The sequence below is a fragment of the Chelonia mydas genome, chromosome 4 (assembly GCF_015237465.2).
Source record: "Chelonia mydas isolate rCheMyd1 chromosome 4, rCheMyd1.pri.v2, whole genome shotgun sequence".
Classification (NCBI taxonomy): Eukaryota; Metazoa; Chordata; order Testudines; family Cheloniidae; genus Chelonia; species Chelonia mydas.
Genome location: NC_057852.1, coordinates 62,885,114 through 62,904,741, shown reverse-complemented (window position 1 = coordinate 62,904,741; position 19,628 = coordinate 62,885,114). Strand labels below are relative to the sequence as shown.

The following is a 19,628-nucleotide window of genomic DNA, read 5'->3' as shown; positions in this document are numbered from 1 at the left end:
GTAATACTGATTGTGTTTTATGTGTGTCTATTAGAGAGTAAACATTCTGGGATAGGATCTGTCATGATATTCATTCCTTGTATAGCAGAGAACACTCTGCCACTGGTCTACAAATGATAATAAATTGTTATGAATGAATTGTCATTTAGTGGAGATATTCTTTGTACATTTTGATTTGTCATTGTGCCAAACCAATGATAAAAGATCATTTCTTGTACAAGTTAGTCTCTTTTCTCTTCATATAGTCTGGGCATTCTTCCAAAATATTGTATTTATGACTAAATGTAACTTTAAATAACAGAAAGTCATCTAAACTGGAAAAAACTGCAATATTTATTAATATTAAATTGAATTAATACAACATTATTATTAATAATAATAATCAATATTAATTTATTAAGTAAAAAGAGGGACATACTTTTGGAAAAGTTGTAATTAATATTAGAGATGTATGGCTTTTTGACTGTCTGTTCTTCGAGAAAATGATATATGACCTTATTTTCATTTACGTTAAAGCCCACTTTATACCACTCTGGAAGTGTAAAGGGCCTTACATAGTGGGAGTTAATGTAGGCTCCTTTGTATTGCCAGCATGGTGTAAAGAAGCCTAAACATACATGAGAACTCAGGCTATTCTCTATATCTCCAAATGCATCTTTTCAATTACATGTATAATTATGGCTCTGTTTGCTTTTTGTGTTGCTGAAATTCCCATCCCACATGGACTTATTTTCTCAATGGAAATTACTTAATTGTTTTGAAACCACTTGTGATTAATACAACTCATTGTTTATTCTCACTTGCATGCCATTATTGATTATACTGAAAATGGAGCTCCTCCAAAAATCTACTGTTCAAATTACCACCAAAAAACAGCTGGTAAAAGCGAAGTGTTCAAACACAGCCTCTAACTCACCAATTAATAAATAAGTTTCCTTGTTCACCCTTTACTCCTGAGCCTTCTGTCTTTGCACACAGAAAACATCAAGGTCTTGATCCTTAAGTGTATGTTTGTCTCCACTGCATAGTTAACCCAGGCTCTTACCCAAGCTCCACTGCTGTCCACACAGAAAAACCTCTGAGCGAGGTTTGAAGGTGCCTTAAGTGTGGGCTACCTCACGCAAGCTGAGGGTATAGGTTAGAGCCCGGCTCTGCTTTAGCTTGGGCTGGAGCCTGCCCACTTGCAGTGAGGATCCAGGCCAAAAAAAATAAAAAATCACACAAGTGCTGACAGTCCTCCAATGCCCTTTTCAAAATTCCCCCCAAAGTACAAACAAGTTCTCCCACAATTGAGATAATTGACTGGAAAAGCGTCCTACTGCCTCTCTGCACAAAAGAAGCTGGGATATACCCCGGACATACACAGGAGAGTGCAGAAACAGTTAGGACACTGTAACATGGGTATGGCTTTGCTGTGGAGATGCTCTCCACCCAGGCTAGGCTAACCCAGGTGGTCAAAATCAAGTGCCAATCAGCTGGGTCAACTGTGTAGAGCAGGCATAGCCTACATGAGATGTGAACAGGCAACTCCTTGTTCCCCTATAGACCTCTACTAAAGTTAATAGGGATCAGCAAAATGCATTCACAAAGAACTGGTTGCAGGATTTTGGCCCAACTACAATAGGAGTCATACATGGAATTATTATTTTATGGCACAAAGCACACAGATAAAGGAATTTATCTGCTCTGAGTTAACAGCCTAAGGCTTCAATTCTGAATTTTGTGCTCTGTGAATAGCCCCCTAGGGCATTGACTGGCAACCTGTGGCCTACAGACTACAGACAGCCCGGCAGGGTAATCTGCTGGTGGGCCGTGGGACAGTTTGTTTACACTGACCATCCATAGGCACGGCTGCCTGCATCTCCCGGTGGCCACAGTTTGCCGTTCCCGGCCAACGGGAGCTGCGGGAACATAAGGATGTGCTAGCCGCCACTTCCTGCATCTCCCATTGGCCAGGAACGGTGAACTGCGGCCACTGGGAGCTGCAGGGGCCCATGTCTGTAGACGGTCAATGTAAACAAACTGTCTCGCAGCCCGCCAGAGGATTACCCTGATGGGCTGCATGTGGCCCGCAGGCCACAGATTGCCCACCACTGCCCTAGGGTATGCCTTCACTGTACTAAAACACCTGTGGCTGCCCAGGTCAGCAGACTCAGACTCACAGAACTCGGGCTACAGGGCTATAAAACTTCTGTGCAGATGTTTGGGCTCAGGTTAGAGCTCAGACTCAGTCGCCCTCTCCTCTCCCAGGAGCCCGAGTCAGCTGACTCAGGCCAGCTACAGTGCAGACATAACTATACAGTCAGTGGGACTATTCACAGTGCAGAAACTGAAGTATGTGTAAGTCACTGCAGTATCAGGACTGAACAATTACATACACAGAAGACAGGATGCACTGGCAAAATCACAGTTATGGATATCAGAAGGGTTGTTTTCTTCATAATTATCATAACTCATTTCTTATAGGCATCAACAGAACAGTGAATTCTTAGGAGGGATTTTAAGGGCTTGATCCTGCTCCCATTCAAGTCACTGGAAAAACTTCCATTAACTTTAATGGGGCAGGATCAAGATCTAAATGAGTAGAAGGTATTGGCATGATGAGTCACACCATGTCAATGGGCAGTGTTCAAAATGCATGGATCCAGGAGCTGGAGGAGCAACAGAGTTGTTCATGGTACAAGACCAGACCTGATTTAAGCCCTGATATAGTGCTTTCATTTTAGTAGAATATGAATTAGAATCTGGTTACATTTCTATTATAAATCTATTTTGGGAAGAGTTTATATCATCATTAATTTGCGGGGTGAAGTTTAACCCTGAGGTATTCACACTATATTTAGATTCTATAGATGGTAGGTAAGAAAGGGGGTTGCACAAGACACATTTTGCCATCTTTAAGTTAGAGTAGGGTAAAAAATCTTACATTTTTGCTGTTTCCATTATTTATTAATAATAAAATAATATTATTATTTATTATATTTAGCCCTCTCATCTTTGTAATGGAAGAGAATTTTTGCTGCTCATCAGCATTAGAGCTAGGATTGCCAAAACAATGTCATTGAAATGTTCTCCATTTTTTTCTTCGCATTTTGTACCCCTATGAAAAATTAAGCATGAGGAGAGTTTTTTGCAGTCTGAATGAGAGAGGATATACTTCTATGAAATGTAACCTGCTGAATAGCAGGTATGTGGCCAGACCAGTTCATATGGTGTGACAGATAAGACAGCCAATATTGCTTTCCTTGCTACAAAATATCATCTACTAGATAATAGGAAAGTTTGGGATATTTTTATATTAACTGCAATGTTAATTAGGAAAGAAAGCAACATCATTATTTTTGATATAAATTAAGATAAATAAATAAATTAAAAGAAAAGAGATTTGAGCTTTCCCTAAAGCATGTGAAAATTCAAAAAATCCCTTTTGTTCAAAGTTTTGAATGGGAAGAAGAGGAGGCGGTTTTCCATTTACTTCAGTGGGGCCAGTTTTTCACCCTAAGTAAAGGCCTTGAGTATGGTATTCTGGAATTCAAGGGGTGAATATATAACAAATTCCAAACATTGTATAGTTAGTCGTCTCAACCTCTCCACCCCGCCCTCACAATCCCTGGGAGGATACGGCTGGTGTGTGACAGGAAAGCTCAACCATCTTCTTCACCTACAGCTTAATTAAGGCAATCCAGGGTCATAGGCACACCACGATATGCCTCCCACCCACCCACCAGAGTGGCAGCGGAAGGGGGCTCCTCCTTCTTTCAAGGAGAAAAGGACCTCTTTCCCCTGGAGAGTAGGAGAGGCAGTGACAGGCAGTCCCCTTTGCTCCCTGGCCAGTCAGGGTCAGTAGAAGAGAATCCAGTGCTTTCCATAATAGCTAGAGTATATCTGCTTGGATAGGTGGGCTGAGCTAGGCCCACTGCACTCTTCTTCTCCTGCCATTCAAAGAGTCTTCTTCTGGGATGTTGCTGGAGGGATCCCCCAGAGCTTTAGAGAGTACCTTGGAGTTAACAGCCCACTGAAATTTGAAATGGAAGGGGTAGTTCCTCCCATTCCAAGCAACTGTTTCAGGCTGTCTGCAGACTCAGGCAGACATCACTGCATTGGTTACACTCAGGACACTGTTTAAAGCTTTTCTTTTTAACCTTGAGGACTAGAAACTTTCTAGCTCACTCTTCTTTTAAATTAATGCAGAAAGTGCTGTAATCAGATGACTGCAAAGCAGGGGGCCTAGGCATGAGCCTATACTTTCCAGGCCTTAATGCAGCCCTGCCCTCACCTCTCCTCACCCTAACCCTAATACCTCATTTTTGGTGTCAAATTCTTAAGTGTACCTGTAGAGGCTGGACCCACAAGAAAACCTCAGTTGAATAATCAAACTAGATAAATATACTTCAAGCCAAGCAATTTTCATATAACCATACATGATTTTTGTGCACAAATTGGTTGCAAGGCTTTTTTATTTTTTATTTTTTGCAGGCACATCCATTACATCAATGTTTTGTTACCATTTGGTCCTTGGAGAATCATAAAGAAACCTCTGTAAAAGTCACTTTTTAAAGTGTTCAGTAAATTTTAGACATATGAAAGGACCATCTGGCCTAATATACCTGACACGTTAAACATTTATCTCACTCTTACCTTCCTGCTTTTTTCACATTTATCCCTCAATCTTCTTTTCCCCAGAAATAAACCTAAGGTTGTTTTGAGCACACTTACATTCTTTGTTTCAATTACACTTTCCTATAATACAATGCATATATTTATTATCCTTTGCAATAAAATCCATCCAAGTTCCCTACTTACTCCTTACTAAACAAACAAAAAAAGTTTATGTCCAAAATCTTCAAATATAGGTGTCTAAAGTCAGGTCTTACTGCCATGACCCTGCAAACACTTACACACAAGCTCAACTTTAAGCACTTAAGCAATCCCATTGAAACTGTCTTAAGACAGCATTTATGTATGTCCTTAATTTTAAGCACATGCTTAAGTTCCATTGACATCAAAAGGGGCTTTTACTATTATTATTTAACATTTATATTGTAGTCCATGTGCTTACATACTGTCCTTAACAGGGAAGTTTTCCTAAATCAGAGCCTGAAGTAAATGGACTGATTTTCAAAACTGCTGAGCTCCCAAGGGAGCTGGTGGGTGCTCAGCACCTTTGAAAAACCACATAACTAAGGACTTGATCCAAAGCCCACTGAAGTCAATGGAAAGATTCCCAGTGACTTCAAAGGGCTTCGGAACAGATCCTTGTTTAGTTAGATGTTTGAATATGGATTGAGGAGCCTAACTTTTGGCACATATTTAAGAATCGTGGCTTTAGATAGTGGAACCGTGGTTAATATGCAGTGAGGCTTTAATAAAGGAAAACTCTTGCCTGACAAACTTGATTGCTTTTTATTTTTGAAAGAGCCACAAAACTGGATGTAAGAAAAATAGTAGATATATGACAGGGTATATAGGCCTTAATAAAGTACTCGATACTGTGTCTCCTAAAATGTATACTCAAATCAACTCCTGCTGAATGACTAAGCTAATAATAACTGAAAATAGCAGGACTGAGTTGGGGGAGGAATCCAGTGGATTACCACAGGTATTTGTGTTACATCCAGTTTGTTTAAATGAAATCTTCCTGAGTGATACAGGAGAGGAAATAATGTCATACTAATGAAATTCACAGATGAAATTGCAATCCTGTAGGAAATTGGGAGGAGTTTCAAACATCAATGAGGACAGAGATATAATATAAAAGCGACTTAAAAAATGAGCAAAAAACACAAATTAGATTTATCTTGAAAAAAGCAGGTTAATATCTCTGGGGAGAAATAATCCAAAAGAAGATATTCAGTGTGAGGGAAAAACCTGAAAAGCAGTAACGCAGAGAGAGTGAGTTAATAATGCAATATGGCAACAAGAGAAGCAAATGCAATATAGGATGCGCACACACGGGTGTGATGAATGTAGGTTATTGGTATTTGACCTGATACCAAATAGTTGGCCTGGGTATTTGCTGACTACTGAATATGAATCCAAACAGTGGGATGGGGCAGGGGAGGGAGCATAAAATTGGAACAGACTATGATAAATGGAAAAGTTTTAAATTTAGACTCTCCCTTCTTAAACCAAATTCCAAATTTTTCAAACTTAAATGCAAGTCTTTCACACTACTTCTGCTAATGTCATTGGGTCCAACAAGGCCTAAGCTATTGAATATTCCTCAACTTTTATGTCCATAAGAGAATGCTTCTCACGCTGGCACTCAGAAAAACTACAACAGTCACAAAATGACTTACTGTAGTAGGGAGTTCCCAATCATTACCATCTGTCTTTTATCAATACTCAATTTACTTTCGCTCATCCTGGGTAACAAACATGGGTATACGTGTGATCAACTGTGCACTGATATTGCATTTCTTTACATTCCTCCACTGTGCTTACTCATATCTTCAGGTGCCTGGAAAATTAAGAATTTGTATACTACACAGCCTTCTGCTCTTGACATGATCACCTTTCTACGCGTCTCATTTATGGGCCAAACATTCACCTTAAGATTGCATAAGTGACAAAACTGTGTCTCAGGGAGGTCATTGACCTCACACTAATACACATTCTCCTGCTGAGGTGAATATCTTAAGCAAGGAAGAACCACATTTCACACTTCTCAGAAGCCACTAGACTCCTTTTCATTTTTTAGGCCTTGAATCCATCAGACAATAAAACCTCTCACAATTTATGAACAACAAGATACAATCCTCTTTGTGGATAAGTAGATTTAATTTAGTTTAACTTAGTAAGAAATTTTGTATGCAAATATTCAAATTTCACACTTACCATCGTTGTCTCTTGGATTGATCCAAAGCTGTTAATGAAAATGTTGACTGTTACATCGACTGGAATTCCTAAAGAAAAAAAAAACAGAAAATGCACAGTGTAAGATTTAGAGCCTGATTCTCTTGTGAGCTACTGACCATTTATATCATTCTGGGTCCTTAAACTGAATTACACCCACTTTAGGGCCTCTTTTAAATGCACTTAACACTGCTCTGGCACTGAAATATAGATAAGAATCAGGCCATCAGTATCTTTTAATCTTCTAATATACATTTGCTAGATTAAAGATATGGTGTCCAATCCTGCTCCCATTAAAATGAAAATTATGACAATTATTTTCATTCTGGTGATAACAAACTAGAAAAATTCCTCAGCCCACATCTCTAAGCTTAAAATACTACATGAACAGTTAATTGGAATCTTTTGCAAATCTTTTACAAATGTAATGCTTTTGTGTTATCACTAACCTCACAATCTAGTACCAGCCCCTGTATATAGTGTAATGGATACAGACAACGTATGTACAGAGGAAAGACATACACTTTCGGCTCTCTTCACTGATTTGTGACTTATACTGACATATTTGCTTAGATTTTCCAGACCGGCTGTTCTTTCTGCAAGTCTGGTGTGAGTGTGTAAAGGGATTGGTGGTTGTGGTGGGGTATAAAAATGGCCCTTTGCAGCTTCTTCATCTGAAGGTTGTTCTTATATACTTTTCCGTGAAGAGTACAACTTGACATGATGGGGCAGCTTGTGTTTCCAATGACCCTGAGAGCTATGCTGGTGGGAGTTTTAATTCCTGGTGGGGTCACCCAAGATGGATGGTCAAAGGGTAGAGAGGGACCTGATGAAAAGCAGTCCTTTGGTCCTCCAGGTTGGGGGCTGAGTAATAGGCCGACACAACAAGGTAGCCTTTCCAGCAACCTGGACAGGGACGGCGGAATCTTGTTTGTGTCCTAAATAAGGTCTGACAGCATGGGAAACATTCAGATTCAGAATCGAATATACACTTTATTTAATTAATATTGTCATAAATATAAAGGGAAGGGTAACCACCTTTCTCTATACAGAACTATAAAATCCCTCCTGGCCAGAGACAAAACCCTTTCACCTGTAAAGGGTTAAGAAGCTAAGATAACCTCGCTGGCACCTGACCAAAATGACCAATGAAGAGACAAGATACTTTCAAAGCTGGGAGGGGGGGGAGAACAAAGGGTCTGACTGTCTGTGTGATGCTTTTGCCGGGAACAGATCAGGAATGCTCTTCAGAACTTCTGTTAAGTTACTAAGTAATCTAGCTAGAAATGCGTTAGATTTCCTTTTGTTAAATGGCTGGTAAAATAGCTGTGCTGAATGGAATGTATATTCCTGTTTTTGTGTCTTTTTGTAACTTAAGGTTTTGCCTAGAGGGATTCTCTATGTTTTGAATCTGATTACCCTGTAAGGTATTTACCATCCTGATTTTACAGAGGTGATTCTTTTACTTTTTCTTTAATTAAAATTCTTCTTTTAAGATCCTGATTGCTTTTTCATTGTTCTTAAGGTCCAAGGGTTTGGGTCTGTGTTCACCTATGCAAATTGGTGAAGATTTTTATCAAGCCTTCCCCAGGAAAGGGGGTGTAGGGCTTGGGGGGATACTTTGGGGGGAAGACGTCTCCAAGTGGGCTCTTTCCCTGTTCTTTGTTTAACACGCTTGGTGGTGGCAGCATAGGGTTCAAGGACAAGGCAAAGTCTGTATCTTGAGGAAGTTTTTAACCTAAGCTGGTAAGAATAAGCTTAGGGGGTCTTTCATGCAGGTCCCCACATCTATACCCTAGAGTGTAGAGTAGGGAAGGAACCTTGACAAATATTATTCCAATTTATGCTGCTAAGACTGACTGGTGAAAGTGTAGATTCTGCCTTATGTGCAGGCTTGATACTATGCCGTGCTGAGCCCCTCCTGCAAGTGGCTGAGTGCCCTCAACTCCAAATGCCTTCAGTGCCATTGAGGGTGCTCAGTACCTTGCAGATTTAGGCCAGGTCTATGTGCAAGCCAAGTAAATCAGTCATGCTTGAGAAATATTTTAACGTGGGCAAATCACTTGTCAGAAGATATTCTTCTTCCCACATCGCCTCCTTCTGAATTGATGTAACATTTCTCCTCTTTCTTCTTCAGTCCTGATTCTTTCTGGACTGCTGACAATGGGAGCGTGTGTGAGAGAAGGAATCAAATATTGGCAATAAGATTTAGGGCTATATGCCTACTACCTATTGCTGAATATCAAGTAGCCTATTAGGTGGACATGCGACCCCTGTGACAATGCCTACTGTTGAAAATAATTGAGTAAGCTTCCATAGTGAACAAAAAGGGGTGAGGTTTCTTCTGAGGTAAGTATCTTCTGTAGTATCTGGCTGGTGAATCTTGCCCATATGCTCCGGGTTTAGCTGATCCCCATATTTGGGGTCGGGAAGGAATTTTCCTCCAGGGCAGATTGGAAGAGGCCCTGGAGGTTTTTCGCCAGGTTTTAGCATGGGGCACGGGTCACTTGCTGGAGGATTCTCTGCTCCTTGAAGTCTTTAAACCACAATTTGAGGACTTCAATAGCTCAGATATAGATGAGAGGTTTTTCGCAGGAGTGGGTGGGTGAAATTCTGTGGCCTGCGTTGTGCAGGAGGTCAGACTACATGATCATAATGTTCCCTTCTGACGTTAGTTTCTATGAATCTACAGTATTTGAGGTTGGGGGGCAGGGTTAATATGTTTATAAAGTGAGTTGAGTAGATATATCTGAAGAACTGTTTCCCATTGGGAAGAGGAAAAGTCTTTACCTTGAGGACAAGGTGGTAATGGCATATCTGTAGCACTCTCCTCAGAAGCACAATCAAGATTATAGCTTTCCAGAATAGTTTTCTTCATACTATGTATTTGTGTGTTAAAATTATATACCTACACACATGTATTTATATGTGATTTTTAATGTGGCAAAAGCCAAACTCACAAGCTGCAGTTCAAGTAGTGTAATAAAAATTGTTTTTTTTTAGAAAGAATTTCATTCCTGGAAAACTTAAGATGCAGCTGTGAGAGTTATCACATATTATTTAGAGGATATATACTCCCGTCATTATTATAACAATACAGAAGTGATAGCTGCTAAGGGCATGTACTTAAGCATATGAACCACATTAATTTCCAAAATGCAGCAATAGGGCATAGCACAGATTTAAGGGAATTATAATTTCTGTGTGCTTAAGAAATACTAACACTGTAGGGCCTAAATTCTGTAGTATTTTCATGATCATTGACAATAACCTGTTTAAAAGAAATTAAGTAAAACTGTTTAATGTTTTAAAAATACACTGCCTTGAAAACAGTATTCAAATACTAAATAAAACCATTTTAAAACCATATAATTTAATTTTAAAAAGTTATTAATTAAAAAATCCATAAAAATACTCCATGTGTTAGCAGCATGAAATATTCATATGCTATCTATCCATTGGCTAAAAAGGGTAAATATCTTTCAGCTGTTTCCCCATCCCCTTTTCAGAAATGTAATCCTATATCTTTCCAGAAATCTAGTTTCCACAGATTCTGTGAGGAAATGTTAATAACTTGAAAGGTAGAAAATGTCTTTTAAATGTGACAAACCTTTGAAATTTGGTCTTATCCTGGGATCATAAGTGAGCAACAGCCTATTCAAGATATTGCTGGTAGAATTAACAGGTACTCTTGCAAGATCTTCAGCTGACTGCTCGCTGTGAAAAAGTGTACTGGTTATTATTTAAGATAGCAGGTACTGTAACTTTGAACTTCCTGAGTCATTTTAAAATGCCATTCAAACTATCCAAAAGGCATCAGACATATAAACGTCCCCCAAGTTTACCCCTTACAGGTAACTTCTATAGTATTTAATCTTCCTTTACCTAGCTTACTCTAATACACTGTAGTACTGACATTTCAATATTTTCTTCATAATGTTATAAAAACAATGAAAACTCTAATAGCTTCTGATTGTAAACTAAATAAAAAACTAAAAACATCAAATAAGCAAAAATGCACGAATGACTTTTATATCAGTGATGCTTTAATTTCTTCATTAGTAGAAGCAGCCTAAAGGACTATTTTTAGTGACTGTCAAATTAGAAAAACAAATTGACAAGCAATTTTAGATGCCAAAACGTTCAGAAGTTTTTGGCAGTCTATTGCTTTCATGTGACAGACCCAGGTATCCCACAAAGAGTTGAAGGCTCTTCATAATTTAATTGGTAAATCCTGATAACCCTTTTCAATTGAAAAAAAGAGGTTGCAAATTCTCATTTTACTTTTGTCGGGAGAATTGCAATCCTCATTAACCTTCCCATTACTGTTCGTATTTCAGGTGATCAGTAAAATTAGTTAGTTTGAGATAGGTAAATGTAGCTTAGCTACTGAATTTTGATATTAAGGTCAGCAGGCATATGCATGCACACGCCTCCACACACACACCTCCTTGCAATTCACCCATGCAATTCAGTGGACCATCCACACACACAGTTTGATAATTCCAAGACTCCAGAGTAACCCCAAACAAAACTCATGAGAACAAATGAAACATCAAACCTAAGCCTGTTTGTGATTTATCATATGACTAAACAAATCTGTCATACTACTTACACCCTGACTCAGACTCCATGGAAGATAAGACAGTAAGTTTATACCTATGTGTGTTGCATCACATAACACCAGATGGTGAGGTTATTTGATACCTCATTCTAAACTGAATAGTAGGTCACAGACCTAATTTGCTCAGCTTGTTATGATGTTTCAGTTTGCCTGTACATATTTTACGTGAAGTTTCATTGAATGTGTTGAGAGCTTTTGATGTTACCCTTGTTCATGAAATTTACAACTAAATGCTGTGCATGTGGAAGCCACACAACAGATTTTATATTTAGAATCCAAGATTACCTCCTTGGATGTGAAGTAGGGTTTCACTATTAGAGTACTACCCTCAACTTGATTATAGTAGTGTAGAGGCTGTGATTATAGAAGCAGCACTTCTAAATGAAATAATCAAGTTTCTAATATCTCAGAAAATGGAAAAACATACTAACAGGATCAATTTTCCACTCATCCACATATTACCACAATGTATTATTGGTTATTTCTCCAAAATGTAATTTGTGCTACGATAAAAAAGATACTTTCAGGAACAAAAATAATGGAATCCCTGAAGATTTATACAATAGTGAAAGGTCAGGAGTGCATAATGCATCACAACTGGTTGTATAATTATGACTTTCAAGATGCTCCAAAAGAAGGGGGGGGAAAAAACCCTATAATCTATATGAGAACTTTACTTGCCGATCCCTCAAAGCTGAATAAACCATATATCCTCTATCAGCAGCTGCTAAGCTACCACGAAAAACCTGGTATTTAAACTACCTGTAAGCCTGGCTTGATTAGGGTTGCCAATTTTGGAGGTTTCATCACATGACATCATTTTTAAGATTCATCTTTAATTCCTGGAGACTCCAGGACAATCCTGGAGGGCTAGCAACCCTTGGCTTGATATTCATTTCAATCACATTCATATAAAACAAGAATAAAACCACTGAAAATAATAGAGATCATAGGCAGACAGGGCCAGACCCTGGGCCCTGGCTAAGGCTTATTTTTGCTACCCCAGTTTTGAAAAGCAGCTTTAAAGCTTGTATAGCTGGCTACCCACTGTAGAAAAAACACTAGAACCAGCTACTTTGGCTCTACAGCAGGAGTGGGTAAACTTTTTGGCCCAAGGACAACATCTGGGTATGGAAATTGCATGGCGGGCCATGAATGCTCAGGAAATTGGGGACTGGGTTTCAGGAGAGAGTGAGGGCTCTGGCTGGGAGTGCGGGCTCTGGAGTAGGGCCAGAAATGAGGAGTTCAGGATGTGGGAGGGGGCTCTGGGCTGGGACCGATGGGTTCAGAGGGCGGAACGGGGATCAGGCCTGGGGCAGAGGGTTGGGGCACGGGAGAGGGTCAGGGGTGCAGGCTCTGGGCAGCACTTCCCTCAAGCAGCTCCTGGAAGTGGCGGCATGTCCCGTCTCCAGCTCCTACCTAGAGGTGCGGCCAGGTGGCTCTGCATGCTGTCCCATCCGCAGGCGCCACCCTGCAGCTTCCAGTGGCCGCAGTTGGCCAATGGGAGCTGCAGAGGTGGCACTTGGGGTGGGGGCAGCGTGTGAGCCCCCTGGCTGCCCCTACCTGTAGGAGCCAGAGGGGGGACATGCTGCTGCTTCCGGGATCTGTGTGGAGTCACGGCATGCACCGAGCGGGGCAAGCCCCCAACCCCGCTTCCTGGCTGGAGTGCTGGAGCAGGGCAAGCCCCAGACCCCACTCCCCGGCAGGAGCTCAAGGGCCAGATTAAAACGTCTGAAGGGCCGGATGTGGCCCCAGGACTGTAATTTGCACACCCCTGCTCTATAGCATCCATTACTGAGCACTTTACTCCAGCACAACAGGGAATGACTGGTGGGGGGGGAAGGGGAGTCAGAGAACTGCTGAGCTGTGGGTTCAGGTGCCAGAATGGCCCTTTCGAGGCTAAGTTACTCCTTGGCCCACCAGCTGTGTCCCCCAACACTTCTCTGATTTGTGCCAGGCAACAAACAGCCTATCCCAAGGATGTGACCCACAGTGTTATGATCCAAAACCAAGACTTTATGACATAAGTTGTGAAACTGAAACTTTGTTAAATTGGCTTCAATTACAACATTTGTACTGCAGGCTAATTCTTTGAAAATTAAATTCTTATAAAGAAAGTGAGAATAAAACATCAAGAGTCCATACTTTTAATAAAAATATGTAATCTGTGCGGGAAATGCATAGTTTAAACCAAGAGTGTTTAAAAAACATCCTCTTCACAACCCACCAAGGTCTCAGATTTCTTTTCCTATATTGCAGCTGAAAGACATTTCTAAAACCTAAAACAGCGTAAGCAATGCAGTTACCAAGCAGCTTTAGATTTTTGTGTGCTCTTTTATGCTGTTGCAGGTGGAGAAGAGGGAAGGAGAGTGCCTAAATTTAGTTCTTAAATTATAAATATTCATTCACTTCACCTTGAAATTACAAACTGTGCATTAGATATTCTTTAGACAAGTTTCAGGTCAAATCAGAATTCTGAATCCTATTCTAAGACAATGCAAAATATTACATATGTTATTGTGCCACCTCAAACTCCAGAACTAGAACATGCAAATATGAGGTAGAATTTAGGAATAATATTAAGTGGCTGCATTATACAAGATCCCTGATCACATCTGGGTGAGTCACATCAACTTCTACCCCATTTAGAGGATCTGAGTAACATCATTATTAGATAGAAAATAAAATTATGATTTTTTTAAAAAAATATTTATTAATATAGTCAGTGTAACAATGTGAAATAGTACAAAATATATTTATCAAGAGATAAACTGATATATATATCTATAAGGAATGAGCAGTGGTAACCAGACTTGAAGTACTGTACAAGAATGATCACAGAAGTATACTGAAACTCTCTTAATCTAACATTACTGCTATTAATTAGTAGTTGTTATTAAGATCTGATATCCAGTTTTATATCCAGGAGGAAGGTTATTTCTTTTCCTTTACTCATGTTTATTGATTAGCTAACAGAGTGCCACATGTACACTCAAATGGTTACTCCTGGTGTGGATTTTCTCCTCCATTATGTAAGTGTGTGAAATTTCTCTTACCCATCCATTTTGAGATGAGGGTTTAAATACATTCATTTTCAAATAATTTTCCAAATGTCATGTCTGTGCATTCCCACATTTGACCTGGGTCAAAATGATGAAGTAGAAATGCAAAACCTGTCTCTTACACATCTTTAAATTATTTTGTGTTTAACTTTTAGCATTGACCATTGGCCACTACCAGTGAAAATATCAGCAACAGAGGTATAGCAAACAGCTTTGGATGACCTTTTTGCAGATAGCACTGATCAGTTAACAAGAAACATCTAAACTTAAAGTGAAAAAGAAAATATTTTTTCCCTTCTAAATGATCAAGATCATTCTCCATTTTGAAGAGGGAGCAAGTAAGTAAAGACGAGTGTCCATACATCACATCCATACTGGCCTGATCCTAAGAGGCACTGAGTATGTATAATTCCCACTGAACTCATTGGTCTTCAGAAGTCCTGAGCACTTACAAACCCCACGGACTTCCGTTCAAATTGTTATATCTATCTATCTATCTGTCTATTTAGTGGGATCTTTCCTTTCACAGGCAATAGCATTTCTTTCCAAATTATAGAAGTCCAGCATTTAAAATATGAAACATTTTAGAAACCCTTGTTAGCAGCATAAATTACCAGTTTCTCTTGCAAATTCCTAAACTGTCCTGGTTGCTATAGTATATGAATATTATAGTACTAGCCCAAAGTGGTTAAACAGAGATATTTGTCTGACTCATGTAGCATGTTACCTGTGTATAAATTAAATTCACAGATTCTACAAAACGGGGAGATGGCAGACATAAGTAAGAAGAGAGAAATAATACTAAGGGAGCTAGAGAGACTAGGAAATGAGCAGGAAAAAAACCAAAAGGAAGTCAAATGTAGATGACATTCAGACAGGTTTACTTGTCTCTTCATGTACCAGGAATAAATGACTGTGGCACTGCGCAATCTTAGTTGAACAGGAGATCCATTTCTTGACTTAGGAAATGAGACACAGACTATTATTGTGCAGTCTTCACATCCATCATCAATTACCAGGATAGCCAGTTATCTATGGATTCCAGTGGGACAGCTGATGTATATAGTCTAGGACATTAAAGCTCAATCTTGCTTGCATCTAAATCTACATTTTCTTGCCTCTGCAACCATTGATAACACCATTTCCTCTAATGTAATGGTTTGTCTTGAAGCATAATCCTCACAGCATGTTAATACAAATGCATTTTCAGCCTGTGTGGTCACAGGCCAGTCAAAATATGATCTGCTGCCTCTGGAGGAAAACAATAGACAGGATGAAGAAAGAATGACATTAAAGATTGGGAAGTGCTCATATACTATGGTGATGATGCCCATATAAGTAGCTAAGATACATAGTCAGGGTCTCTGCCACAAAGGTGGCAGCCCCTAATAGGAGAGACCTTTAATATTCCATGGACACTCACCTTCAGAACTTAGTTACCATACCTACAAAAGTACATTGTAATTGCAATGCTGTGAAATGTGTTAGAGAGAGAGACAGAGATAGAGAAAGATCTGTTGCTTATTCCTAGACAAGTGGGAGATACATAACCTTTTCTTGATTATCATCTCTCATCATTATTTTTAATGAGCCTATCGCCAGGGTATCTGGACACCAGATTTAAAAATTAAGACTTCATTAAGGTTATTCATAAAAACCCTGTTCTCCACTCCTAAGTTCAGTCACTTTACTGGAACTTTTTTTGGGGGGGGGAGGGCGGGGTTTAAAATTCACATTCATTTTGCTATCACCGTCCCAATGTCTCTATTACCTCAATAACCTTGTGATGGATTTGGAGACGCTCTGTGATACTTCATAAATAAAGTATATTGGCTAGTTATAGGGATGGGGTTTTTGGTTTGATTACACTCGCTTCCAATCAACAGGAGGCTGTCTAGAAAAACAGGCAGGAAGCGAAAGAATGGCTCAAGAGGGCCACCTCTCCACAAACACTTGATGCTTGTTACAGGGAAGTGCCAAGACTATTAGCTTTGAATATTTTTCCTCTTCTCCACCCGACTTGCAAACCTGGTTCAAAGCAGGACAGGAAGAGTCCAATGAATGCAGGAGATCAAAAGAACTACAGCAGAGTTTAAAAAAAGAACACTCTCTCAAGACAGAGGATGGGTTGTTCTGGGGAACCAGACTAAGACACAGGTATCTGCTGGGATGTCTGGAAAAATTAAGCCTGCATAGATTGCCAAGGGATAATAAGTCTTTAGGTAAGCTAGCCATGCAAATACTCTGTTTGTTGTTTTAAAATCCTGTCTCTAAATGCTTTGCTCTTACTGCAAAATAAACAATACTTTAGCTTAAGAAGACTCTCTGGTCACTATATACACAACTGGTCACAGACTTCCAAAAAGAAGACCCACAGGCACCCATATTCAGTTGTGCCTGGTGGCTAAGTACAGTTGATACACAGGGCACTGTAGAACAGGACCTGGTCAAAGAGTAGAAATACTGTGGAATTCCACCTCAGGAAAGGTAAAGAAACAAGGCCTGACAGCTGAAAGGAGGGTGCGCTCAGAGAGGTCAAAAAGGGACAAAAATACAGCTAACGTTGCAGTCGTCACAATCCGATAGAATACGCTGGCCCTCTTAATAATCATTACATGATCAGTAACTATTAGCATCATTGACAGGATGTAACAATGACGTTAAATGAAAGATTTCCAATCATCTCACCTGTGTAATCCCTGTAAACCATATGGATCCTATATCATCAACACGAACTCACAGACAGCTTACCCATATGTGACATGGAAGCAAGGCATTATCAAATGTGTGGTGGAGGAGATACATTTATATTGATGGTGGTGGGATCAGGAACTAATTCATTGACCAAAGGTGACTCTTAGAACGTTTTTCAGCAAGTCTGAGCAGACACATAGGTGACATTCTCAGTTTGAAGTCTATAAGGCTTCCTTGAGTTTGTCAGGATACATTATGTCTCATTCTTTTGGGCTTCTGAGACATACACTATGATGGGATTTATTGTCTCACACAATTCACTGAGGTTACAGGGAATCCTTCTCCTAACAGACCATGTTATACAAGGATAATTATTTGGGAAAAGAACTGCTAGTGAATAACATTTCTTATTGTATTGTTCTCATATCAGTTATCTGTTGTCCTAAAATCTCATTATGCTGTGGCATCTGTAATTTTAATAAGTGTGTGGTATACACTGTTGACATGTAGCATGACTGTCAGGGAAGAAACAGACATGTCTCAGACAAGTTAACCCACATAACATTTTATAACACACTGTACTACTGTCCAGACTGTCATATGATATAAACCCAGTTGCCAGAACCTGCTTATAGCTTAGACGTTGGATGATTTAGCATCATGTCCCACTATTGAAGAGTTCAAGACTGCTGGTTGACTGACAGAAAGTGTGGTAAATATACATACAAGCTGTATTAACTTCAAGCATTTAAAAAACAAAAAACAATATACCACTCAAGCTGCAGACTTTGATTCTAGCTTATCTAACCAGAGAGATATGAGCAGATGCTTTACACAAACAGTGATACGCAAATAACAGTGATGCAGATATATGATAAAGTGAAACGTAATGAAGTGAAACATAACATAATGCAACAAGACGTCTGACATATCACAGTAAACCGCAAGCACTACTACTTTTTATATGAAGTATTAGTCTTTTGTGATGTGGGCATCTGATATTCTGAGTGATATGCACCATACTACAGAAAGGGTCTAGTACTATACAATGATATAATTTCTTTCAGTATCAGGGGAATTATACAATATGTATGGGATGAATATCAGCATGTATCTAACTGCCCTATGTACAATATATCCATTTTGGGACAAGCACTGAATAATATCAGGAACAATAATCCTCCAGAAATTCTAACATGTTCACATGATTTTTCATAATATTATTTTAGAACAGTTTATCTCAGTTTATTCAAATAGTTCCATTCAATTGACCTGTTCATTGAAATTTAAGAACACCATTGGGAGCTCACAAAACAGGCAAACTTGTTTTCCTCCTTCAATCTATGGATAATCTATGGATCTACTCGTTCATACATCTTGAAACACATGGTGACCAGAATGTATCATTTCAATTCACTAACCAAACCTCACATTTCCTTTGTTTAAGAAATCAGTTAGTTTTAAATGCAAAAGATTTTTGATACAACTCTTTTCTTATGCTTCTCTTTCTAGCTCTGGCATGACCTTGCTGTGTGACCATAGATAAGTCACTTCCGTTCTCTTTACCTCTGTATCATGGGGATGGAGAAAATTCTCTAAGTCCCAGCAGGAGAGAGATTTGAGCACGTCAGGAGTTTTAGAGCCCTTGAGCTCAAAAGGACAATGGGTGATTGTTGTTTGGGGCAAGGATTTACTACTTGTCCCCCATTCAAAGCCAATAACACATCTCTGTGTTTGCAATCATGAGTTAGAAATTCTCAGTGCCCCTCTGTCTCCCGCTGCCATCAGATGTTCCTTGGATTATAGAGGCTTGGATGCTAACAGGACTGGAATTTGTTACTGGCTCCCTGGATATTCCTAGCCAATGAGGGTCTCAGTCTGGCCTCACTAGACACTAAAGATCAGGGTGGATTGATTTCATTCAAAATGTTTTTCATTTGTATTTATGAGTTACTTTCCTAATGAAAGATTGATTCTCATGAAATTCTTAGTGGTGGCAGATGGCAGAACAAGGAGCAATGGTCTCAAGTTGCAGTGCAGGAGGTGTAGGTTGGATATTAGGAAAACCTTTTTCACTAAGAGGGTGGTGATGACCTTGAATGGGTTACCTAGGGAGGTGGTGGAATCTCCATCCTTAGAAGTTTTTAAGGCCCAGCTTGACAAAGCCCTGGCTGGGATGATTAAGTTGGGGTTGGTCCTGCTTTGAGCAGGGGTGGACTAAATGACCTCCTGAGGTCTCTTCCAGCCCTAATCTTCTATGATTCTATGATCTCTGAATAATTAGGTGTATACTCATGTAAACAGACAACTGCTAGTGTCCAACCATACATTCCTTGCATATCCAAAATTTCTCAATTCACTGGGAATTTTTACATGCACAAAGGTTTCAGGAT

General features: G+C 39.5%; 1 protein-coding gene across 4 annotated transcripts in view; it reads right to left on the bottom strand.

The window, feature by feature from the left end:
* Positions 1-19,628, bottom strand: part of GLRB (glycine receptor beta) — a 71,027-nt gene that overhangs the window by 40,313 nt on the left and 11,086 nt on the right. For all 4 annotated transcript variants that reach the window (XM_007071272.3, XM_037897458.2, XM_037897457.2 and 1 more), the window contains exons 3-4: positions 10,466-10,572; positions 6,838-6,905 (exon numbers count right to left, since the gene is read on the bottom strand). In XM_007071272.3, coding sequence (XP_007071334.2) covers positions 6,838-6,905; positions 10,466-10,572 — 175 coding nt within the window. The remainder of the gene's footprint in view (positions 1-6,837; positions 6,906-10,465; positions 10,573-19,628) is intronic.